The sequence below is a fragment of the Muntiacus reevesi genome, chromosome 2 (genome assembly GCF_963930625.1).
Source record: "Muntiacus reevesi chromosome 2, mMunRee1.1, whole genome shotgun sequence".
NCBI classification, from domain to species: Eukaryota; Metazoa; Chordata; class Mammalia; order Artiodactyla; family Cervidae; genus Muntiacus; species Muntiacus reevesi.
Window position 1 is genome coordinate 248808445 of NC_089250.1, and position 27547 is coordinate 248835991.

General features: G+C 38.1%; 1 protein-coding gene across 1 annotated transcript in view; it reads right to left on the bottom strand.

Moving 5' to 3' along the window:
• Window positions 1-596: 596 nt before the first annotated feature.
• SNTB2 (syntrophin beta 2) overlaps window positions 597-27547 on the bottom strand; it is a 37456-nt gene continuing 10505 nt past the window's right edge. The window contains exons 3-7 of the mRNA XM_065919343.1: window positions 25383-25593; window positions 18890-19032; window positions 12354-12550; window positions 9329-9513; window positions 597-7651 (exon numbers count right to left, since the gene is read on the bottom strand). Of these exons, the coding sequence (XP_065775415.1) occupies window positions 7559-7651; window positions 9329-9513; window positions 12354-12550; window positions 18890-19032; window positions 25383-25593 (829 nt within the window). The 3' untranslated portion in view covers window positions 597-7558. The remainder of the gene's footprint in view (window positions 7652-9328; window positions 9514-12353; window positions 12551-18889; window positions 19033-25382; window positions 25594-27547) is intronic.

Here is a 27547-nt window from a genome sequence, read left to right on the forward strand (position 1 = left end):
GGATGGGTGGTAGTGCTGAACCAAAGTTGACTTCCTGATTGGGAGGGCTATAGGGTGGCAGTATAGGAGAGTGTCCTTGTGTTTGCAAAGTACACATTAGAGAATTTAAGGGTGATGAGCATCATGTCAGAAAAAGAGGACAGGGTAATGGAACAAATGTGGCAAAATGTTAACAATCGGGAAATTTGGGTAATGAGGATGCAGGAGTTCTTTGTACTTTTTTTTTTTTTTAAGATTTACTTATTTTTGGCTGCGCTGGGACTTCATTGCAACAGTTGGGCTTTCTCATGCTGTGGTGTGCAGGCTTCTCATTGCAGTGGCTTCTCTTGTTGCAGAACAAGGCTCTAGGCACACGGGCTTCAGTTGTTGTGGTGTATGGGCTCAGCAATTCCGGCTCATGGGCTCAAGAGCACATGATCAGTAGTTGTGGTGCGCTGGCATGTGGGATCTTCCTGGATCAGGGATCGAACCTGTCTCCTGCATTGGCAGGTGGATTCTTTATCACTGAGCCACCAGGGAAGCCCCTTTGTATTGTTCTTAAAACTTTCCTGTAAGTTTGAAACTATTTTAACATTAAAAAGTGGAAAAAACAAGTCTAAAAGCAATTCTTTTATTTACAGTATAAAGGTTACAAAGGTATATATGTATTTATATATATAATACCCTTAAGTTACAAACTTCATTGTAATGTACAATGCTCTATGTTGATGTGCAACTCAAGGGAAAGTGTTGTCTATGCATTATACTTACAGAGTACACATAAAGCTTTCTCATTATTAAGAACACAAATACTGCCCTGTTTTACACCATGGGTTTTGATTTGGTAGTCTGGTAATGCCAGAAGACTTGAGACCTAAATTTTAAACAATACTTAAAAAGAAGTCTTGTTTAAATACAGGATCCCAAAAGGAAGGAAAAAAACAGAATATCACATACTTTTAACTCCTTGTAGAAGTGTTATCCTAGCTTTTTAGGTTTTAATACTTAAAAAAATGAGAATTGTGTGGGACAGAATACATACAAGAGGGTATAATCAGAGTTTGCACAGATCAGCCAAAACAGGCCTTTATAGGTGGTGTTTTTGCCACATCAGTTTCTAAAAGACCTTGGGTCTGGTACCACAAAGGAAACAGATTCTTTGGGTACCCAGGTCTTATCACGCTGAACCCATCAGTGTTGCAGTGTTACCCAGACTGTAAAACATAACACTGGAGTCCAAACTAGAGAAAAACAGTTGGAAATTGGTTCTTATGGTAGAGAAGATTTGGTTTAAAGTATGAAGAGTGTCATCAAGATTGATGACTGTGCCAAACCCCAAACTTGTAGCTTAAATCATTTCTTTTCCTCCAAATTCTATTAATTCACAAAACAAGGTGACAAAACGTAAGTGACACCCACCTGAACAGGACTGACAGGAGGAAAGCACGTCCCCCGCCTGGGCAGCACACTCACAGTACAGGCTGGCGCCAACAGCATCGTGAGCACCCGACTGTCAAAGGGGGCGGTTTAAAGTAAAGACCAAGACGTTAAAGGCATGACCTAAACTCTGTACAACTACAGGACACTGAAACCGTGGAGAGGGAGCCCAGGAGACTGTGTTCCCTATGCCATCCCAGTCACTGCCACTTCAGCGCCTTTCTGGGCATGACAAAGGCTGTGCCCGAAAGGCTGCCTCTAGTGATAGACGCGAGGCAGGCTGGATAGAAAGGGACTGATACTGAGGGAGAAAACGGAGAAACTCATGCAACCTCCCTTATTTTTGTAAGGTGCCCTTTTTACTGAGTTTGAATGCCCAAGTGTTCTAGAGTAAGTGAAATTTTGCTAAGTTTTAAATATCTTCATTATTTTGATTTCTCAGATGAAGCAACAGTCTATCTACCACATGTAAGGAGTTTGAGCAAATGAGATGTTTAAAAGCTGTAAGTGTGGAAATGATTGGATCTGCAGAATCTACAAAGGGGGGTAGATAAAATACACACTGATCTCTTCTGCTGATAGATAAGTATTTCTTTAAAAAGGCTTTCTCATTGATCCACTTAGGGCAATGAGCTTACTTTTAGTTGTGATTTGCCTTACTAAGAATATTCCACACTATTCTCCTTCCCAAACTTAAGTATGATTTTGCATTTAAAAAAAGATGCATGATGAAAAGACCAACCTTCTTAACTGTGCTTGGAGTTCTTTCATGCTGGCATAGGCCAGTGACTGAGCATCCTTTTAAACACTGTCCAGTTTGCCAGGTGAGCAGAACTGGAGGTTTACTTTGATAAAAATATGAGGTGGTTAAGACTTAACCTCTGACTGATAAGTAGATGGCATGGTATGACTGAGAAATAATGGATGAGGTGTTGCTTGAGGGCAGGAATTTTCTTTTGGACCCTTCAGAGTGCCTGTGAAGAACCGCACATGAATAAATGCTTATTAGATGAAAGAATTCATGAATTAATATATAATTAACTAGATTTGACATTTCAAAAATTTCTCTAGGGCCCCAAAGAACCTTTTGTCTATTCATTAGGGACTTAATGTCACCTTGGAAGAGGTGATAATTAGGATCCAAGGGTCTATATGGGACTAGGATAAAGAGGGACTCAAAAAATTTTGCATTTGTGTCAATGGCATGGAGTTAAGATTATTATTAAACTGAGCAAAGTACTTCCAGGACTCAGAAGTTAGAAATCTACCAGAATACCTAATTTTACAATAAAATGAAGTATCATTTCTCTGTTACATCTTTTTAGTTTCAACCAATCTATTTTGTGGCAATTCAAAGATTACAGGTCATATGGTAGACTTTTGTTGAATACAATAAAATGTTCATTGGAGAGCAAGCAATAAATGCCATATTTATGCATTACATCAAGGACACATTTAATTTTAAAACCAGAATAAGCTTTGGTTCAGTCGGCTAAAGTGGAAAGTAAGAATAGAGGTGACAAGAAATTCAGGTCAAGTTTATAAAAGAAGAAATCTTGTTAAGATATTTTTTAAAGTTAATACATAACAACCATTCTTCCAGTTGGCAGTTTAGCTAGTGTTGAAGAGATAGATGTGTTCTATGTGTCTATTAATTGTACCTTAACTGGAAATTACTGATCTGCTAGAAGTATGCTTGTGTATGTGTGTGCTTTAGGGAAAGGGTTTCAAATCAACCACATATGTAGTCTATTACTAGTGTAAAATAAACTTCACTTAATATCATTATACCATAGAAGTAGCTATATTGCTCAAAAACACATAATCCTGATATACAGCATAATTATTTTAGAATTGTCCATCATCACACAGTTAAGGAGTGCCTCCATGCCCAGCACAATGAAACATATAGCTTAAAAAGGTGAGCGGGGGTGGGAGGACTGCTGCTATCCATTTTTAAAGACAGTGTGCATAACAAAATAATTCTAGATCACCAGGCAAATAAAATAGGGACATAGAATGGTAGAAAATGGCAGATTCCTCTACTATGATCTAATGGAGAAAAAAAAAAGCCATGATAAGAATTCAAATTTAAATGAAACATATTTCCAATAGAATGTAGTACCACTTGGCATGTAATATATCTGATAGACATCGGTAAAACAAATGAATATGACTATAATCAATTTCAACTTAAAGTTTAAGCAGAATCCCAAATCAGTCCCTCTTCCTTACACAGATATGCAGATCTCAGTATGCTTTGAGACGAAAGAGATCTGGCATTTTACTTCTTCATTGGATATTGGGAAAAAAAAAAAAGACCTTTGGCTTTCTAACCAGCCATTTCATTCACGGCATCAATAGTGGATGGCAGTGACATGGAAATGTATGCTGGATATTTGGATGGTTTAAATATTATGTACAATCAATAGCTTATAACCAGTGAAAATAATAAGAACATAATTCAGCGTGTCTAAGATATAAGGAAAAAAAAAAAGCAGAGAAAGTGCTTAAGTCTACAGGTCTTCCCTGAAAACTTCAAAAATGTTTACCTTTTAAGTAGGTAGGGCTTTTAATAGATTTTGCATAGCAGCTTACAAGATAATTTGAATTTAAAAATATGGATATAAATTAAACAAGAAGACTGGAGGTTCTCTCAAAATTAAAAACAGTCCATTATAACCTTTTCTCAGATGTGGACACACTTTTGTCCATCAAAACCATTTACAGTGAAATGTAGTCTTGTCCAGATTCCACACAGCTTAAATTTTTTTTAAGAGTAAATTTTGGTTTATTAGCTAAGTGCATGTAATCAGCTGAAAAAAGCTTTGTTACCATTCTGTTAGGATGATAAATTAAGAGAATAATCAGTAACAACGTGAATGACTTGTTGATCAGAGAGATTTTTCCACTTATAAAAATATAGGAAATAAACAGTTTGATCTCTCCTGCATGCAATAATTTTCAATAACTTTGTGAGAGTACAGATGACAGGAACAGGCACTATCAGACTTCACCTAGCCTAAAAGGTGCTAAAACATGGCTTTAAAATAGGCAAATGACCTTCAAAGTAATATTTTTGATTCCTGTACATGTCCCAATATTTAATATGAAACTTTTCTAGGTAGGTGAGTTTATAGTTACGACTACCTAATAAATACTGTATAACATACATTAAAGTATTTCTTCATATAAAATATTAGATATAATTTCCAGGTAAGGTTTGTTTGAAGACTTGAGGAAAGGACTCACATTTTCCAACAAAAGTATAATTGAGCCTTTTCTTCCTTTCCTTTTGCTTTTTTTGGAGAGGGAGGGGGAAGTTTTAGAGAATGAGGAGGAGGAAAGCTCACAGGCCATCTGGCTGCTTGTAGCCATCTGTGTGGAATGTGGAGAAGACATCTACACCCTCAGGTGGGTCCCGAGGACACAGGATGGGTCCATCGGAATGAGGGGATGCTACTCTGCGGCTCCCTTCCACTTGACACAGGGAAGCCCACCACATCCTCAACAGTCTTCCTAATTCAAAATCAAAGAGAAATGAAAAGTCAGCTGTTCTAGAAAAGAGGTGAAATATCAAAACTGCCCATCTGCAGTTACCATTTGAAGATAATTTGCCACATTTTGGCATCTTGATACAAAATAGCTATTTACCAAGGCTGTCTCATTCATAAAAAGCACCTGATTTGTGGTATGAGAGTCCCACAAACACACTTACTTGAAGAAGAACCTGGTCACCCATGACTGGAAAGCTGCTGACATTTGTTAAACATGCAGCTGAAGGGCTCTTATTCTTGGGGGTGCTTGTGGTCAAAGGAAACCCCCCATACACTTTCGTTTTGCATCAAGACTCAAAAGATGCTAAGAAACCTAGGGATCTTGGTGCTATGACAGTTAAAGCTTGAGCAAAATCAGCCGAAATGCACACAATGCTTAACTCTCCTGTGCACATTTAAATCACACCTCTTTAACACATCTTTTCCATAAAAGAAATGAGCGGGGTGGCTCAGAAGTTCCCCCAGAAAAAATTCTCAATGCCTTATTAGCCTTTCGTACTAACACAGAAAACCTCACCAAATGGCTTTGCTGTGTAAGTCTATGACTGTATTGTTCAACTTCTCAGATTAATATTACTCTCACTGCAAAAAGTGTCTAAGCTCACTTATCTGAGGGTATTGTGTGTTGATATTCTGCTTCCGGAAATCTTAGCTGGATCTTCAAGATATTTTCTTTCTTTTCTGACTTGCAACATATCCCAGATGGAACCAAACTTAGATTTATGAAATTTCAAAACATTAAGAAAAGCTCTTAGAAGTTATATTCTAGCCTAGATTTCAATTTCCAGTTTTAAGTAGAACATTTTGGGGACTGGAGCTGGGATAAGAACTGACTCATGGGGCAGAGGGAGGACAATGAGTTTACAAAGTCTAAGTTGAACCGTCTCTGCTCACTGGTCTGCTCTTTTATATGTCCTGCTTATAGGTCTGTCTACACTCAAACCAAATAGCTCTTTGCAAATGTACATTTGTGGGTGTTTTTTTTTTTTTCTTCTTATCTTTGGATTGCTATCCTCCAACAACCTCCATAGTACACACATCCTCTATGGCATTTCTGATAACTCTAGTAAATGAGAACTATTCCTAGACCCTTCCCCAGAGGGCACAGAGAACAGCCAAGTCAGTGTCATCTTTTCTTTTGGATCTGGGGACTGTACTAACCTTGACATTTTATATAGCTATTATACTGTTGTAAATGGTTTCAGATATATACCTCTTTCATAATTAGGAAAAGGAAGCTGAATGTGATTCTCCAGTACTGCAGAACCAGCCCTTTCGCTGCTGCTGTGGTCTCCTGAGGACACATGGGGTGAGGCTGAGCGAAGCCCAGGTAGCTGTTCCATGGTCTCGGTGCCCTGCCCACTGCAGGAGGCGTGACGGAGCCAGCACGGAGTGAGCAGTGCTGACAGATGCCGCTCTGCTGCCCTGGAGGGAGAGGGCCTGGGCCTGGATCCTGCCTGGGCTCACACAGCCCAAAGCGACGCGACACGGTGTTTGTGCTGAAGGTGTGCTGCTTCACTGATGTGTACTCTTTAAAACAAGCTGGCTCTACAGGATTTATCTTGCTTCAAAAGATCTACCAGTTGGAAAAGATACCACACTAAGGAAACCCACCTCAAGACTGTTCCTCAAAATTAGGATAGATGACTTCCCTGGAATGGCAGTGATATCCAGTTATTCAAACAGTGACTAATAAAGCTCCATTAACCCTCACCAAAGGCACATTTGGTCAGCAATAAAAAATGGCTTCAGCTAATGAGGATTTTCTTTGAAAAGAAATCTTACCCCTGGCTCCTACCAAAGAGGAAAATCAGAAAATCCTAAAACAAGCAAAACTTTGCTTTCAGAGCAGTGGTTACCAACTTGCTCTTCAAGTTGGTCACTACCAGAAAGGGAGTGGAAAGCAAGGCAAATCAAATCTCTGAAGTTCTAAGTCCTAAAGTGAGCACTTAGGCGTGGCAAAGCCAGTGACGTGGCAGGACGTGATGGTCAGGGTAGGATACAGGGAGAGCCAGGACATGTGAAGAACCCTTTGGTGATGCAATTCAAGGACTTCCGAGGGTAGGAGGAGTAAATGAGGACAGTAAATTCCAACCAAATGTCTAACCTACACGGAGTGACCAAGAAGCCCAGGCTGCTGCAAACTAGCACCTGTGAAGGGATGGTTGTCCTAAGTAAGTGGTCAAGGTTAAGCCTGAAACAAATTCTATTGGAAGGAAGAGAAGAAGAAAACGCTCAGATGTTTGATTATGCCCAAAATGAAAAAGAATGAGCCACCCTTCTTAACAAGGGATATAAACCTAATTACTTAGAAATCACATTAGGAGACGAGACAATAAATTAACAGATTCATTTTGGAGCTTACTAGAGTCCTAGAATTTCTGGCCAAGGTAGCTTGTAAAGAGCAAGCTCTTCTTCAAACATGGTAAGCTCAGCAGTGATCTGCAGGTCCTTGTCAAGGCACTGTGCTGGGGAGGGAGCAAAGAGCTTTCTGTTTGTGCTTTTTTTTTTTTTCTGAGGTGGAAATACTTCTTATGACATTCAAGGCTCTTTAACTGATTTTTTTTTTTTTTTTTTTTTGCTGCTCATACAAGCAGTCCCATGCGAGTGACTTTGGCCGACAAGAATGTGTGCAACACAAATACAATCGGCTTCGGACAGGAGTGCAGGTCCATGGTCTGTGGAGAAAGGACATTGATTGTCACTACTATACAGAGATGCTTTAATACACAAATATGCAAAGTAAATAAATTTGAACATGATATTCTACTTAAAAAAAAGATTTATTAATTTTCTGGCTGCACTGGGTTTTCGCTTCTTTGAGAAGGAAAACTTTCTCTGGTTGTGGCGAGTGGGGGCTACCCATCCTGTGGTCGGGCTTCTCATTTCGGGGGCTTCTCTTATTGCAGAGCATGGGCGAAGGAGAGCTCGGGCTTCAGTAGTCATAGCTCGCAGGCTCTAGAGTGCTGGCTCAGTAACTGGCACACAGGCTTAGGTGAGGTGGTCCCTGGCACGGGGGATCTTCCTGGACCAGGAACTGAATCTGTGTCCCTTGCATTGCAAGGTGGATTCTTAACCACTGGATCACCAGGGAAACACTTTTTTGTGTTCTACTTTTTAAAAAGAACTTGGATAAAAGATGTGCCAGATTTATGGCCACACTTGGGCAATTGGAGCTGCAAATGGAAGTATATTCAGAAGTAAGCCTATTCCATGGCATAATTAAACATGAGCATGAGAGTTCACATCCACAATTAGGACACTCTTAGTGGTGTACTAGACTCCACCATGCCAGGTAGGAAGAACTTAAAAGTAGAAGAGGTAAAGAAAAGAGCAATATCCTATATGGAAACCACTAACTGTAAGTATATTTCCCACAGGGAATCACAGTGAATTCAGCTGAAGTATGATCATCTATTAAGATTTTTGACACCCCTTATCAGTTTGTGGTGGGAATGGCAAATCTTGAAGCCAGTTGGGTGGGCTAGTTATACCTCCCTAAGCACAGGCCTCTAATTTGGACAGCTGATACCCGATGAACAGGTTTCAACAGACTTAAAGTCCATGGCTATCCATAGTTTTCTAAAGGTTCATCATTTAAAAGAAGATTTCTAGTCACAGTTTTCTCATTTGGAGTTTGAACTATATTATCCCTAAGATCTCTGTTAGTTCTAAAATTTCAAGTTTCTGTTTTCCAAATTTATACCTGTTGTGACTGTATCAATAGACATAAGATTACACATATAAGATAAGACTTGAACTACTGGCTCAATACCGTAAGACACAGAGGGATGACTTTTTGAATCCTTTATCATAATTTCTGATTTCTGAAGTACCCTCGACATACTTCTCTAGTTCTCCAAGGGGACTCAAGAATTCCTGTGGGTATTTCCTTTAAAGGACAAGGAAGTCAAAACAGATGATGGGTGTATGGACATATCTTTGCATTTTTTTTTTCTGACCAGCAGAATTTCTATAGCAACTAAGTCACTATTACTTTTAACTCTTATCCCAACAAACTGCTGATAACAGCAATGGATAGAACTCATTTATTAAAGTTTGTGAGGTGTAGTATTTTATATCTTACATTTGACAAAAGCCTGTTTCTTACAAGGTTATCTAATTTTTCCTGCTGACACGCAAACAAAACTTTAATAGGCAATGATTTCCTAATGTGGAGAAAACACAAAACAAAATCCCAAAGCCAAACCCATGCATCTTTGAAACCTGAAGAAGAATTTTCTTGGTTCCAAATGGAATATTAGATGGTAAGTCCATAATTTTCTATAACAAGAGGTAAAAAATGATAAGAGAATACCTATTAGAATAAACATGTTTTTCAGAAACATGCTTACCAGTTCTCCTTCGGGTCCACCAAAATCCAGATACAGATTTCTGATGCCATCATCAGCAGACATTTTCAGCCTTTCAAAGGGGTAGCGGTACAGGACGCTACTGGAACCTCCATTTTCCCTGGAGATAGTGAACCCACTTTCATAGTGGACGGTGAGTCTCACCTCTTGGCCATTTAATGTGCAACCTATTGAAGACAAGCAACAGACATCACTAATGAAGTTCCTACTTCAGTTAGAGAGTGACAAATGCTCCTTCTGACTTCAAAAAAGGGAAAAGGGAAAAGAATCTTCCTGAGAGTGTGTGATACCTAACCTATTTGGAATGTTCTGAAGTGAGTTCTGTTTTGGTCACTCAAGTCAATATCTTGATTGAGATGAGGAAGAAATTACTATAACTTTACTTGACATCTGATCTGATTCAGTTTAATTCAGTGAGTATCAACAGAACACTGTGCAGACAGTAGGCTGTGTGTGGTGCTGGAGAAGTAAGAGGCATGGTCTCTGCTCTCAAGACCTCTTAAGTGACAGGCGTAGACATGAAATCCCTAACTGCTTAAGGTAAAGGGTATAGAACATGACTAAATACCAAACTCAATAAGGCCCAAGTTGAGGAATGGTTTCCTGGAGAAATGGGACTTGAGAAAGGCCTGAAAACATGGTCAAACCTGATAGGAAGTGAGGAGCAGGAAGAAGGTTTCGAGTGGGCAAGAAGGAGGAACAATCAAATGAGAAAAGGCAGAGACACCTTTCAGGGCAGTAACATGGTTGGTAGTTGGGAAGTCACGCTGCCAGTCCTACCAAAGATAAAATTCAAAAAGATACATCTGAATTGATGAGACCAAAAGAACTGATCATTAAGACTGGCAAATGTCTCCTGTCAAGACTGGTGAAGTCCCTGTTTCATCAACATTTAAGCTGTTTTATTGTTAGTATAGAGGCTACTGGTGAGAGGCCTTCTGCCCCATGGGAATTAACACAGTCCTCTGAGAGCTGAGCTTATCATCACTCAAAGGGCCAGAGCCGAGAGAGGGAGAATGGCTGTAAGCAGGAAGAATGGTTCCCAAACAAGCAAGTCCTCATACCCAGGCCAATGTATCCTTTCACTGGACATGAAAAATACTCAGTCAAGGCAGCTGGCATGTTCAAGAAATAAGGAAAAGGAATAACCCACAGAGGAGAGTTTTGAACAATGAACTCTGAATATTAATTACTTCAGAAAAGAAACCAACAATTTAACAGAAGAAGGTGGTAACGCGCATCTGAAGGACATGCCGGCTTCTTTATGTATGTGTGTATATGTGCATGTGCACACCAAGCACGCGTGTCCTATTAAAGATGTGACAGACTAAGCGCCTGCCCCACGTGTGAGTACGTGCACACACACACACATTTCAAAGGCGTCCTGGTTCTTGTCAGAGTGATTTACTTTCAGCCAGTTTAGTATGTCTGGAAAGCTCTAAATACAGAATAAGTGATTAATAAGTACTTGACTTGAACTGTGGAAATGAAAGTATTACCAAGGTAAAATATTGAAATAGAGTTGTCAATGAGAACAAAAAAATTCAAAATTACCAAAAAACAAGTTTCTTTTGTCCATTTAAAAATATAAGGAACCAGGTGGTCCTTATTTTCTCTCTAGTCAAGCCATTTGTATTTAAACAATTGTGAGCCAAAGACTAAACAGATTTTGGTTTCCTGTATTATGAAATTTACAGACACCAAAGGAACAACACGAAACTAAAAAATGTTCAAAAGCCACATTGTACTCTTTGTTTTGGGAAGCATATCTCTCTAGATACTTGAAGATATAGTGACCCCATGTGCCAGTGATAAGTGTGCTGGCCAGACCCCTGGGACCCAAACAAGGACACAGAGCATCCAGCCTGTCTAACTGAAGACTTCTCCATCCCAGAAATCACATTCTGTGGCCAGGACAAAAACCAGAGCCCACAGTCCTTAATGTGGTGACCAATCACAATGGGTGGGAGACAGGCAAGTGAGAAAGACAGTGTGGTGTGGTGACTTTGGTCAAAATCCAAGGCGGGATCTAGTCATTGGTGTCACTGCTTGAACCATCATTGTGGTTGTAAGGAAAATACAGAGCACATCCTAAACAGCTGAAGAATTGTGACAACACTGAAAAAGCTGTCTGGTGTCCCTGTTAGAAGATAACCCATGGAAATGCTGCTCATGCAGTTCTAAGCCATAGAGACCCCTCACTTTCCAAAATCAATGGAAAGGAAGATAAATCACAAGACTTTCTGCTCTCAAAATATTTTCTCTTTTTATATAAATCCTGTAAAACTAGGTTTAGGAAACTACTTAGAAAACAGGAGCAAAACTAAACCAACTTCTAGGCAAGATGTTCAAAGTAATTAAAACCATATTAGAAACTGCAATTGTGTCTTAATTTTGACAACTTTCTCCTTAAAATGAAAAGCAATCTGGAAATACCTATACATACCATATACACAGATAAACACATATGAACCCATCCCTTCAAATTCATACAGACAAGCCACAAGAGGGCGCTTCAACAAAGGAAAGAAACCACCAGGGTGATTGCCTTTAGATGCTCATTTCAGTACTCACTGGCACACCTCTTCCAACTTTGCAACAGAAACCCCAATTTCAGATTCTTCGCTTTTCTACAGCTATAAGCTCTTCCAGATGGTCACACTTTTAAGGGTGTCTGTCCATGTTCCAAATCTTAACAAGAGGGTCAATACACCTAGTATTTAGTAAGTGAGTCCTCACATTATTAAATATTTAAATAATGAGGAGTAAAACTGCCATGTTATGTTGCACAGAAACTGTTGTGAATGTGTTCAGAGTCACATAAAAAACTTATGAAAACTTTGCTACTGAAATAGAGAAACTCAGTTTCTTTCCATCATGATTACCTTCAGGTGTCTTATTTCAGAACATTTTTAAGTCTGGCACACAGGATAATGATTTTTACTTTAAAATAAAGAATGACAGTTCCATTTAATTACTGTTAGGAATGAAATGCCAGGATCTATACCTAGAGATACTTCCTTGATCAACTCAGCAGCTGCATGGCAGCCCTGAACGAGCATCCGGGTCCAGGTGGACAGATCCCGATGTGTCTCCACCCTGAAGAGATGCATCTCAATGCCCTGCCGAGAGCCTGTCCTGGTGGCGAACGTCAGGTCAGATCCAAGGGAGGGTGAGCGACACCCAGAGCCAGAATGAACCAGCCTAGGACCACAAGCACAGCAAAGTTCAAAAGTCATTAATGCACTGTCAGAGGACAATCTCAACAATTTATGCTGACAAAAATGCAGAAAATTATAAGTGTCATCAGCAGTTTTTAGGTAAGTATATCTCAAAACAAGATTATAGTCTTTGACATAGATACTGTTCTGTTTTCCCATAAAAGTGACTCCTGGTGTCACAAGCAGAACACTAGGCCAGATGGCCCAAGAACCTCAATTTCCCATTAGCTTTTTCATGCTCCCATGAAAGGCTGTACTGTGCTTAGTCACTCGGTCGTGTCCGCCTCTTTGCAGTGCCATCAGGGAAACCCTCCCAAGAGGCTAGGCAGGTTAAAAAAAAAAAAAAGAAAGACTCAATTTTGATTAAGAAATAAGCCACAAACATGCATATCCTCCCCCACTGTCATCAACAGAATGGTAATTTTTTTTACCAAGGATAAATGTATACCAATACATCATAACCAGTCAAAATCCAGGTTTGGACAAATATATCAATATAAAGACATATAGCCATCATTGTAATATACAGAGAATTTTCATTGCTCTGAAAATCCTCAGTATACTGCCTACTTATCCTCTCTCTTCCCAGGCAACACCTGATCTTTTTATTGTCTCTTGGAGAATGTCAGATCTAGAGCAGAAAATATACAAGTCCAGAATGTTCTATCATAACAGCTAATATGGCAATTCTCAAATTTTTTTTTTTTTTTGGGCCACACAATGCAGAACTTCCCTGACCAGGGATTGAACCCGTGTCCTCTGCAGTGGAAACATGGAGTCATAACCACTAGACCACTGGGGAAGTCCTCAAATACTTTTACATAAAGGCCCTATCAAAAAGGCTCAGAAGTCCAGCTGAAGAGGCTACTATTGGCCAAAGATAGACCACGATTTTTTCTTTTTTCTTCTTTTAACTGACTGGTTCTTCAAAAAGTTAAACAGAGGTACCATATGATCCAACAATTCCATTCCCAGGTATGTACCCAAGAGAAATAAAAACATATATTAGAATAAAAATTTGTTCACAAATGTACATATCAGCATTATTCTTAATAGCCTAAAAGTGGCAATAGCTCAAATATCCATCAATTGATGAGTAGATAAAATGTTGTATGTATATACAATGGACTATTATTCAATCATAAAAAAGAAACTTTAGAACTACTTGGCTACAGCTCTTGACTCTCATTCACTTAAAATATGATACTACTCTATTACAAAAAAAAAAAAAAAAGAAGAGATGTGCCATCTTTTTACTTGAAAAAGTGAGTTCCAGGAATTTCCTGGCAGTCCAATGGGTAGGATTCGGCACTTTCACTGCTGTGGCCTGGGTTCAAACTCTGGCCAGGGAACTAAGATCCCACAGGCTGTGCAGCATGGCCCAAAAAAATCATTCTGGGGAGAACAGTCAAATCAAGAATGGGACAACAATGAAACAAAACAGAGAAGAGAAAAAACATGAGAAACATAAGCAAGAAAGAACCTTAGTTTCTACAATGTGTCCTACATATTCTGTCCCATGAGATGCTCATAAGAATAGGGTTTCAAGGTCAAAGATAAGAAATGTGACATTCATGAACTAAAAAATATTTTCAGATAAAAGGGAAAGAGCAGAACATTGTCTAAGAAAGTATGACTGTTAAAGCATTTAAAAAATCCCTTCAACTAATAGTGAAAAACGTCCCACAAAGAAAAGCTTAATCCCGGATGGCTTTGCTGATGAATTCTACCAAAGATTTAAAGAAGAATCAGTACCAATTCTTTATAAAGTCCTCCAAAAAACAGAAGAGGGAATACCTCCCAACTCTTTCTATGAGGGCAGCAACACCCTAATACCCAGACCGAAGACATCTCAAGAAAAGAAAAACTATAGACCAAGATAATTTATAAATACAAGACACAAAAATTCTCATCAAATTATTAGCAAATTGAATCTAGCAAGACCAATAAGATTTATCTCAGAAGTACAAGGTTGGTTTAATATTCAAAATCAATATAGTAATTTATTTATAAATTGATTCAATTTGAAAATTATTTAAAAATTTATTTATAAATTGATAAGTAAAACCATATAAGTAGAATAAAGGACAGAACCTTCAAGATCACTGTAATAGACATGGAAAAAACATTTTAACAAATCCAAACTCATTTAATCAAATCAAAAATTGAAACCACTCAACAAATGTGGAATAGAAGGGAACTTCCTCACTCAGATGAAGTGTACCTAAAAAAAAAAACCATAGCCAACTTTGGGTTGTTTAGGGTTGGGTGAGAGAAAAATGAAGAGTGAACGCTAGTGGGTAAAGAGTTTCTTTTTGGGGTGATTCAAGTGTCCTAATATTGACTGTGGTAGTTGTATAACTCTGTGAAAATATTAAAAAGCATTAAACTTCATACTTTAGGGATTCCTTGGTGGCTCAGTGGCAAAGAATCTGCCGCCAATGCAGGAGATACAGGCTTGATCCCTGGTCTAGGAAGACCCCACATGCTGCAGAGCAACTAACCCATGTGCCACAGCTACTGAGCCTGTGTTTTAGAGCCCAGAAGCTGCAACTAGTAAGTCCATGTGCCGCAACTACAGAAGCCCACGCACCTACAGCCCGTGCTCTACATCTAGAGAAGCCATGGCAATGAGAAGCCCCGTGCACCACCTGCTCTTTGCACTATATTTACTATATTAAGAAATACAGTATATTTACTATAATGAGAAATTAAAACTGGTAAATCTTTAAAATATTAATTCATTTAAAAATAAAAATAACAAACTTATTAGGTGCTAATATAAATAACATACTTTTATTAAAAATAATATTTTTCAAAATGAAATGAATGTGAAGACTGGCACTGTTTTAATTTTCTTCAAATCTCTTTCATATACAGCTTAATAAAAGACAGCTGAATTCTCTTATGTGTATCTGCATTCTGCCACAGTATGTAGCTGAAGTATACCCAGACTCACACAGGTATGCAGTTGGACAAGGAAGGAGTCTTTTAATAGCTATTTCAGATAATTGTGGCTACCTTTCTGTCCACCAAACCATTTAAGGATACACATTTATTGGTTCAAATACAGTACCTAACATTTGCTAAACATGCATTTCACACTTGTCCACCAAACCAAAAATCAACAAGTAGTTTCTTAAAGGTTAGTTGCAAGGTAGGATCTGAAACCTTATCAATAAAGTTTTTATGTGTGCTAAGTTGCTCCAGTTGTGTCCAATTCTGGGACCCCGTGAACTGTAGACCTCCAGGCTCTTTTATCCATGGGACTTTCCAGGCAAGAATACTGGAGCAGGTTGCTATGCCCTTCTCCAGGGGATCTTTCCAAGCCAGGGATCAAACCTGCTTCTCCCTGCAGGTCCTGCATTGCAGGCAAATTCTTTACCACTGAGCCACCAGGAAACTCTCAATTATCTTGTTACATTAAAAAATCCAATGGTCTCTTCAAGTGCTCGGGCCTGGTGGGCTGGGAAGACCCAGAGGAATCGGGTGGAGAGGGAGGTGGGATGGGGGACCGGGATGGGGAATACGTGTAACTCTGTGGCTGATTCATATCAATGTATGACAAAACCCACTGGAAAAAAAAAAAAAAATCCAATGGTCTCTCTTGCAGCTTGAATAGATCTTTTTTACCCTTGCATGATTTTGCAGCATCATGTATTGGTCATTTGGAATATATTTTTTCATTGGGCTATGCACATTTTCCAAATGTTAAAAGCATTTTATTATATAAAAAAAGTCACATTTGCTAATATTACTATTGATCTCATCAGATAAGTCTTTAAGTACTAGGCAGCTGTCAAAATTCATAGTGAGAGATGCAAGTTTTCCAGAATTCTAATTTTTTGTTTGGAAGATGGAAAGTTATAATTGTTAACAAATACCATCAATGCTTTCTTTAAATGACAAATTCATTTTGAATTTTATTTTAGAAAAAATAAAAAGTCTGACAAATACCCAAGTCTGAGTAGCCATAGTCTGTCAGCCAGTTTTTTTTTTTTTTTTGAAGGGAAAGTGGTGTTCCATTAAAAAAAAAACAAAAAACCAGTGAGTTCAGCTCACAAAACCACACATGCTTTTCTTTGCAACAAACCATCACACGTTCATATGCAGCAGAAGTGGACTCTAAGCACTTCCTACTTCATCTCACAGATTATCAACAAGATGGATACTCAAGGGCTGAGATTAAATAAAACTAGCAATTTTCTGCCTCAGCAAAGGCATTTAGAGGTTAAACTGGCATGTTTTCTCCCTGCAAGGCCATACAGTTCAGCGCCAACTGCCTTGATTCATGATAAGGTACAAGCAATTTTACCACACTCAGTGCAAATGTCAACAGTAAGAAAAGCAAACAACATGTTAATATTACTGTGAAAACAGTTTTGAACTTACAGACCCCCTGAAGAGGGTATCCCCAGAGATCCACGAAAGTATTATTTGAGAACCACCTCCCTGAGCTGACCCCTGTAGAACCAACATGCCAATTACACATTAGCTACATTAGCAAGAGTTAAATGAGTTTCAAAACTACTCCACATACAAGTAAAGTAATACAGAATGTGAGCAAAGTGTCAGGGTGTATTCCCTCATATTCAGTTTGATTGCTAATCTCAAATCAGACCTTAAAAAATATAAAGTCCAGGAGAATTTTTCCTACAGATTTGATTATGAAATATTTGGAAGAGGGAATCTAATTCAAACCAGCTGCTGGACTCTTGCGGCACAGCAGTTGGCTAGAACACACTGCCCAAAGGCCCCCTTAGCGGGGAGGTCTGATGAGCTCAAGCAGAGGCGGTACAGCGGCTTTGGCCCCACAAATCCCATGAGCACAACACCACTCAATCTTCCACATTGTCAAGTAGCCACGCTTTCTCTGAATCTTTTTCTTTTCCAGTCAAAGAAGGCATATAGGAAAAGACTACAAAATGCACATCCTGCAAAATCTACAGCACCTGTATCTAATTCTCTACTTGTGTCGGGAACTTGGCTTTAACCTCAGGAAATGTGTCAAATGAAATAAAAAGAATAAAATAAAAATCCTCTTCATTTATCACTTTCATGTTTTACTTAATTCCACAACCATCCCAAAATACCAACTATTAAGTAAACACACACATATAGCTTTGGTTTCCAAGAATCTGTAAATTTGCAAGCCAATGTAAATAGTAACTCATGTTAATTTATATCACCCTAACAGTGTTCTTTGATTTTTGAACTATAATTAATTTATTTATTTATCAGAGACTATCTACCTTTGCTATTGAATCATCAAGGTCCTTTCTGCAGGACTCTTATGTCCTGAAGGAATTAATCAGGGCACACCTCTCTAATTCTGAAGCTCAATAAATTCTTCATTTCTATTCTGTGATCTAAGGGCTACAGCTCTAAATTACAGAGAAACTCCTGAAAAGCTAAGTGAAAATTAGATTTTTATAAAAATAATGATACATGTAAGGGAACTTGGCAAATTGAAGGAAATCCTATATAATGTAAAAGTCTTCCTGTAATTTAAGAATTATCTTCCTCACGTGAATCTTTGTCTCCTGAAAGCAGGAATGCCCACACTGTTTCCCATGGGACGTACCAGATGACTCCATCATTTAGCCTTTTTGACTACCAAGTACTTTTTTGTGGGACTCCTTTTTAATGTGTAGTTTTTGAGTTGTATCAAAACCTGATTCTATTTAAAGCCCAAATTAACACTGAATGTGAATATGTTTCCTAGTTTCACACTAGATTACCAGCTTCTGGTTATTTCTTAAGACATATTGGCCTCCAAATCTACATTTCTCCATTCTTTTCCCTTCCAGCTCCCCATATCTGGCATACTAGAAACATCCTGTTGCTTCAGGATGTTTATTTGATGGAATCAAATGTACTCTTATACTAGAAAGAGAAGTTGAAGAACATTTTGGCTGAGTTGTGTAGTTTATCCACAGTACCACATTTTGGTTTAACTGATTTCATCACTCAGTCAAAATGCTGCCACAATTTCAGTGGTTTTCTAGTCACAGTCAATAAGGAAAAAAAAACAAAGCACAATTACTTATCTTCATGAGTAAGCAAGTATTGAAAAGAGCAGTTAGGGAGCTGCTTTGACAACTTAAAAAATACACACAAAAATACTAGTGGCAGAAACCATATATTCTGAGCTAGGAGCTGCAAAAATGATCAGTAGGGTTGTGAAAGAAAAGTTTTTGTCTAAATCGTCTACATCAGCTGCTTGAATGCTATTTTAGGCACCTAAAAGATAACAGAAGTTGTTTTAAAATTCCTTTGTAGACTCAGAGTAGGACAGATATTTTGTCGTCTTTAGTCTTACCTTGTGGCAACAAGAGGGTAGCTGTGACATGGTGATGCCCAGGCATCCCTGGTCCATGGCATGCAGTCATAAAGCAGCAGGTCCTTCTCAGTCACGGCCATGAGGACAGGTCTCCACTGCTGCCTTCCACCATCTAGCTTTGCCTGTTACAGAGGTGAGATCCAGGAAGGAGAGCTAACTACAATGATATGTAACTGTGAAAGTTCCTTCAGCGACCACCTAAGACAGTGGGGCTCCATTCTGCCTCCCCATCCTAACCCACGTGAAAGAAAGGATACGGCCCACAGGTTCCTTCACACTGGCACGGCCTCTCCACTGAGAGGTGTGAAGTAGATTGTGTAGCTGGAGAAAGCGCTCCCTGAGTGAATTACACACATTTTCTAATGATATGACACAGTTTCCTCCCCCTACTCCACAATAACTAATTATCACCAATTCTAATTAAACACACAGCACTCAGTTCAAAATGATAATAGTTTTAGTATGTCTGATGTGGGAATAACATCTTCTAAGTGCAAGATAGAAACTGTTACCAAGTAAGTCTGTAGAATCTAAAGATCAAAAATATTTTTGATCAAGACCTGCCATAAGAAATAACATTTTATATTGCAACTCAACACATATATATATAAATACTGAATTTAAAAATTTCCTAAACAACCATACTTCCTATCCTTTGTACAATGCACTCTGATAATTTCTATTTTATCTTTTTAAAATGGCAAAATGACCAACTATGTTCTATTTTGGAAAACACTGATATAAACTATTGTCAAAGAGATCCCCATTACAGTTCAGGAAGTTTATGCTTCAGTTTCAAATGTACCATTGCATTTAATTGCATAAAGCTCAGTTATCTCTGTGATAGTTTAAAAACGTAGGAAAACAACCACTATTTATATATATTGTCAAGGATCCAAGGCCAAAAAGCAAAAGACTATGTTCAAGTAAACCCCTGGTATCATCAAAATGTTTGCCTTCCTAAGATGAGACCTTTGAGCAGGGAGCGCTTAACAACAGAGTATTTCAACCCTCAACTTTTCAGCTCACTATCACTGACGGCTTCGAGGTAAATTTAAATTGATGAATCACTTTTCTCTCACTTGTCTTCAGATCCACCTTTTATCTTCTCTTCCTTAATGACTTCTGAAGGTAATATGAACATGTCAGAGCACTTTAAGAATACATCTATAATCTGAAAAGTGGCCTGAGTGGTTCCTTTTTGTGTTGTAACATCTACACTGAGCCTCTATTCCTGCTAGAGCTATGACTGGATTCCACAAGTGGAAAGTGAATTCCAGCCAGTGAAGCTACCCATGTTCAACCATGGGCTGAAAGCCCAAAATATATGACCCAACCCTGAGAATTCTAGCAAAATACAGGAGAAATAATTAACTCTTTCCTTACTGGTGAACCTGAGTTTTCTAAGACTTTATAGGTCTAGGGGTAAAGACTGTGATATCTTTCTAAGATTTTATACGTCTGGGGGAAAGACTAAGACTGTGATGTCTGGAGGGAAAGTATCAGCTGTAAAGAGGCTCTCTTGGATTCTTCAGTGCTGGGGTCACAGATACTCCAAAGGGATTTCTAGCTTATATGCACTACTAAGTCTTTGCCTCTGAGATTGTTATGGACAATATTTCATAGGGAAAATAATATAAAAATCTATCTTCCCAAAGGCATACAATGATAATCTGATTTTTTAAATGAACTTTTAAAGCTAAGTTATAAGACAGATTGTGAACGCTAGGTCACAGTATATGCATTTAGAAAATCTAAATTAAATGTATTTCTTCCCAAAGAAGAGAAAGAAAAACTGCTAACGTCAATAGAAACAATATCCAAACTAAAGACAGAGAACTTCTGTTTTCAATAAACAATTTTTAAAAAGTGTTTTTTCTTTAGCTCTTTCAAGTCCTTCGCTTTTGGAGAATATCTTTTCCCTCTTCTACTTAATCACTGGAGAAAAATGAAACCTCAGTTTCAGTCATTCTGTTTGTCTGTCTGCCTTAACTTACAAGGGTACTGTTTGCTTTCACTGGAATCAGAATGCCGCCGGCTATATATAGCATGTGTTTTCGGCTGTGGTATCAGTACAAGCAGCCTTGGGGCTCAACTGCTGAGGTGGTTTTTTCCCCCTGCTATCGAGTTTTTGGCCAGAGGAAAAAAGGATACTAATGTTAGGGTTCTGCTTTGCTTGTGTTTCAACACCCACACATGTGTACACCTGGCCAAACAATGGTCCTCTACAAATTTTATTTTTTAACAACTAGAGCTGAATAGCACTAAAGATGGAAAAATTAATCATAGTTATTATTCATTCCCTAAATCTCTTCATCCTACAAATATTTTTAAGAGGTGATATGCTTCTGTTCTTTATGCATTTTAGTATTATAATAGAAAACATAGAGCAAAAATAAACTGTGCCATTAATCCTGATTTAGTGTATATGTTTCTAATTTGAATCTTGACACATTTTGAGAATAATGAGGGACAAAGTAGAAACTGTGAAAACAAAGCTTTCTTTGGCCATCTTGGCTTTTCCATCAATACTCAAATGCCTAAAATACTTATTTTGTAGATAACATATGTCTCCCCACTTGGTAGACTTAAAGAAAATTCCCTCTTAAGAATATAAGAGGTATAGTTAGAATATAAGAATATAAATAATAAGAATATAAAAATTATAGTTATCAGTCACATAAAAATCATCATCAATAAAGAGATAAGTCCCTTGCACAGAAATTATTTATTAGTTACTGAACATCTATAGCCTAGGTTTTCCCTATTTTAGGCAAACTCAATTTATGACAATGTGAAATAACTAACAGATAAATTAAAGAAAGATCATTTAAAGTTAAATAAATAATCCTTCCCTAAGTTATCTGCCCCAAATGCCTATATTTTCTAGGTACGACTGAAACAGTTTCAATTATGTGTATGCTTTTCAGGAAATATATCTATTGCTAAAAGAAATGCTTACCTATTTTAAAAAGATTATATGATCTAAAAATATATTGGTCATTTTCACACTCATAGAATTAAATAATATTACAATTAAAGAAGGCTTTGGCATTTACCTAGTTCAACTTTTATCAGATATGTAAGTTCATTATAAAATTCCTCTGAGAAACGATATCCAATCTTGCTTGAACACCTTATTCTGAGTGTATTTGATTTGGGCGACCCAAACAACTGCTTGGAAAAAGTAAAAATCATGAATAGTTTAAAAATAGCACTTTGGATTAGTTCTGTAGTAGTATTTTTTAAAGAACTTGAAACTATTCAACTTAGTATTGTTTCCCAAGCCTGAGCTTATGTTCCTGGATAGTGTTTTATAATTAATGACTTGTCAACTTGCCTTTTGCATGTATATATGTAGACAAAGGAAAAACTTACTGAATATCTACTATATACAAAGCATTAGGCTAAGTTCTCTGGGGTGAAAGATTTGAGAGAAATGTGTTCCTGTCTTTGAAGAGCTCATAACTGAGTGGACGAAACACACACATAAAATATAGTCCATCAAGGGCAGACTGTGATGGATTCATGGCTTTATTTTTCTCCTTTCTTCTGGTCTGTATGTAGCATAAACCAAATTAACTCCACTTTAAAAGTCTGGCAACTCTCATATATTGCTGGTGGGAATTTAAATTAGTTCAGTCATGATGGAAGGCAATTTGACAATATCTATCAAAATTACTGATACAAAGTGTTAGTCCCAGTGTTTGTGGTTGTATGTGTCAGTCGCTTGGTCCTGTCTGATTCTTGGCGACCCCCATGAACTGCAGCCTGCCAGGCTACTCTGTCCATGGAATTCTCCAGGCAAGAATACTGAAGTGGGTTGCCATTTCCTGCTCCAGGGGATCTTCCCGACCCAGGGATTGAACCTGGGTCTTCTGCATTGCAGGAGATTTGTTACCATCTGAGCCACCAGGGAAGCCCACTGATGCAAATGCCTATATCTTTTGTGGTAGTTTAAAAAGATGTCCACACATTCTTTACCATTCTTCCCTTTAAAAGCTGGAGCCCTGGAGTGTAGACAGGACTTAGTAATAACTCACTTCTAATGAAAAGAAGAGAGAAGAAGAGCCTAGGTCATAGCCACATAGGTACTGCAGTGTCTATCTTGTTCTCTCTCTCAGATCACTTGCTCTGAGGGAAACCCACAGCTGTATCTTGAAGACACTCAGGCAATTTTGTGGAAAGACCTGCGTGGCAAGGAGCTGAAGACTTCTGCCTACAAGCAGCAAGAAACTGAGACTTCCTGCCAACAGCAATATAAATGAGTCACGTTGGCCCTCAGATGACTGCCACCCTGGCTGACAGCTTGAGTGCAACTTCCTGAAGGGTCCTGGGCCAGGACCACCCTGCTAAATGGCCACCAGATTCGCAGTCCTTAGAAACTGTGGGATATAAGTGTTATTCCAAAGACACAAGTCTTGGGGGTAATTTGCCGTATAGAGATAGGTTATTAATAAACCCTTTGAAACTGCACTTCTGAGATGTATCCTACAGATATACAAATATTCAGTTCTATGAACTCTAATGATCAAAGCTCAGGAAATGATGCTGAAATTTTGGAAAAATCCTTTTCTAACCAAAGTTTTACAACTTACTACCAGAAACTTAAGAACCAAATACATTCAGATAATGTGTGTTCTCTTGTTATCTGCTCTATCTGGATTCTGGAACCAAAGAGTTTGGACAGCACACGTGTGAAAGGACAAACTACAAGGTTATTCATTATAGCAAGGTTACTCATTCTTTATCAGGGCACAAGATTATGACAACAATACTGGAAGAAATGCTTATTTAACTACAGCCACACAATGAAAAACTATACACTGTAAAAAAGAATGTTCCATATGTTTTGATATAAAAAGATCTCCAGGATATACTGTTTCACAAAAAAACCCAGCAAAGTATTGATATAAAGTAGTGTGCATAATATGCTTTCTTCTTTTGTAAAAGAGAAAAAGAACATATTTCATATTTGCTTTTATCTGCATAAAAAACTCTCAAAAGAGTCACTATAAAGGAATCAAAGTGATTACCGTTCTAGGGGCTGAGGGGTGGGAATTAGGTGGATGGGGAACCAGAAGGAGGGTAAGACTTCACCTATTAACTTCTCATTTTAATCTTAGAACCTTGCGGAAATGTTTTTTTAAATCATGAAGATTTTTAACATTGCCAAAAGCACAGAACTACCACTCCATTGAGTTTTTCAACCAGCATATAAAAACATAGAAACAATGATAAAATACTAAAACTTTCAAAGTCATAAGTACTTATACCATGATTTTCATTAGTTTCTTCTGCTTATTCTAGTCATGCCTCCTAGAAATCATCACAGTACTAATTCTGTGTTCTAATTTATTAGAATCATTATTTGAAGTGTTCATAAAATTTCACAGCTGAAAATAAATAGTTCAGTGGAGTCCAAAACTGATTCACCTGGGGGAGCGAATGAGATTGCCAGGCCCCCCCATCAGTCTCCCAAATGGGGACTCCTGAGGGGACCACAGGGAGCCAGACTCTGAAACTGCATTTAAAATAAAACAAAACAACAATACAAAAGAACAAAACCTTTCTGGGCTGATACTGATGCAATCCCTGCCCCCCTGGCACACACGAAGGAACTAGGGTGCAAAGATATAAGGGAACTTTTAAAAAGAAAACCAATGAAGAATAGTTAGCACTCGAATGAACACTCATCTTTGACTCCCTAATCCTGTTTGTTTTCAGCTCCCTCTGGCCCAACTGACGGTGAAGGCCCCGAAAGAAAAAGGATGTGTTGTAACATCGTGTAGAACTTTTAGTCTCCCTTTTGTCAAACTTTAGATCTAAACTAACTAGGGTTATGTTCTTCCTTTCCTTTCACACAACCTCTAAGTTTTCTGGTTTCTTTCCATTTGTCAGTTGTAGAAGACAACTGCACATGTATTTAATAGCTTGTAAAATATTTTGTATATTTTAAATTTTTCCCAGATCAGGATAGTAAGCCTGTTCTCTCTGAAACTCTGTCAATAGACTAGAGCAAGAATTGGGAAACTATGGCCTGTACAGCCCACTATCTGTTTTTGTAAATGAAGTTTTATTAAAGCACAGCCATATCTATTCATGTTCATGCTGTCTATGACTGTTTTGCTGCTACCATGGCTGACTTAAGTAGTCGTGGCACTAATAGCCCTTTGCAAAATAAGTTGCTGATTCCATTCTAATATCATGAAATTTATCTCCAGTCACTAAGGATAGAAATGATAAGAATCTCTTCATAGTTACATTATGATGATGACTGTCATGACAGTCAATTCTGGTGGAAGTGATAATTAGCAATAAATAGCTAAAGACTAGGGGAGGAGAAACAAAAGATCTACAAGTTAGGCACTGGAGACCTGACTGTGATAAATATTCCAGACATACGAAATGGGGGAACCATCCTGGCTCTGAACGGTGGCCCGGTAAGGCCTTGCCCTGCCTCCCCGCCTACCTGTTCTGCCAGCCAGGCAATGTGCTTAACCTCCTTGCCGCCTCCCGCTGTGCCGGTTGCACCAAGCATGGCATTGAGTTCAGCCAACACCTGTGGGAGGAGAGCCATTATGTTGGTGTGGATAGCTACGAACCAGGAGTGTGCTGTGGCTGTATCCTTGCAACGGAGGATCAACGTGTTCCTGCTATCAGGAGAATGGAGCTCTATCAATCTGTGTGGAAAAAGAAAAAAGAAAATGAGCTAGATCAGAAGCCATCAAAACTGCCATGGTTCAACATACATAACTGAAAATCAACTTTAATTTTACATTCCAAAATATAAATGCTTTTTCTTAATTCCTTAGAGTCCAATCCCAGAGAAATCCACATGTGGAAAGATCATCACCAGAAAGACTAACTGCTGGGTCTGCTGTTTCAGTATTCATGAAATGACCTGAAATGAGAGAACCTAGTGTAGAATCCGTAGCAAGAACACTTCGCTCCACCTTCATTTCCAAGTCAAAGAAATGGAGAGCCTGCTTGTTGAATCTCATGGGCACATTGTAATGAAAGAATTTTTTTTTAAATACTTAGAAAATTCTGGTATATAGAATTGCTAGGTAAGCAAAACTTATTGCCAAAAATTGAACTGAAATTTCCACTGTGTGAAATAAAATAGCTGAAGAATATGACTCTCTATGAAAATTTGGAATTGTTTTCTAGGATCTGGGTAATATCAAATGATTAAATCATTCTCCAAGTAGTGGAGGAAAAATAGTTAAGAAATCTTCAACTCTATGACTATTATTTATTAATGCTCAATTGAGAACAATCTCTACTTCAAAAGTATCCTTTAGGACTTATTTAAATTTTTTTAAAGGTACACGCAACCAATTCCTTATAAAGCAATTTGCTGGGTACTATCTTGTGTTTTGATCAAAGCTTTTGCCAAGATGAATTTTAAAAAATCAATAAATGACTAACATATGTTCACCACCGTGCTCTAACAGTGAACATTTATATCTTTTAAAAGGGAAAAAATAAAAAGCTCTTCGGAGTGTTTTTCATGGTAGGCTGAAAACTGACAAACTGCCACTGACCAAGGAGAGAACTTCTTATTCTTTCATCTTTCTGAAGACAGTTTTTGCTTCCATGCAGCCCTGTCACGAGATCCCACAGTACCTGACAAACATGACTGGTTTACAGGTACACCAACCAGCATGTCTGCCTTGAAGCTTGCATCCCTCTCTCTGGTCATATTTAGAAATTCCTTTATAATTCCACATATTAAAAAAAAAAGTTCCACATATTTTAACTTGCCATACTTAATGTGGCAAATATTCATTCTCATTTGAGCTCTGGTCAGTCCATCCTTTCTTAAATAAACATTTAATGAAAACCTACTGTTTTCTAGATTCTATGCTTGACACTGTCTTAGAGATACAATAGTGAAAAAAATAGAGAAAAACTAGTCTCTCCTCTCACTGGGCCTATCATCTAATGGGGAAGGCAGAAAGTTTATATTTAACTAATATACAAGTTACAAAAACTACTTCTATAAAGAACTGTGATGACTACCACAAAATTCTTGGCTCAAAAAGGCACTCCTGAGATGTTAGCAGCAAAGCAGGACTGCAACGGGGGCCTCTTCACCACTAGGGCACACTTACCAAACTGGTATACAGCTTATAAACACATCTATCCATGCTACCTACCTACTTATCCACTGACATGCCCTCCCACTAGACTTACCCTGCTAGCTACCTGAAGGTCTACCCACCAGTCTATCCATGTTTCTTATGACTTCACAGTTTTACAGTAACAGCCAAATAGGCCAGAGAGTTCTAGAAAATAGTCAAAACATAAAATAAGATCTGTGACCAGTCGAAACACTTCACGAAGCCCATACCTGAAGCATCTTTAGATTGCAAGTCACAAGCTGTTTTGCTTCTGTTTTAGTTATAGTTCTGATGAGTTTATTTGATTTCCTATCCTATAGCTAAATACAGCAAGAAGTAGTTTGAGATTAAAACTTTGGGGGTTTTGAATAGCAGGTTAAGTCTGGATATTAATTGGTAAGCAACGTGGAATCACTGAGGATTCTGAACAAGGGGACAATATGATCAAGACAATGAATTAAAAAATTAACTTTATGAGATATGTGTACACCTAGGTTCAGAGGAGCAT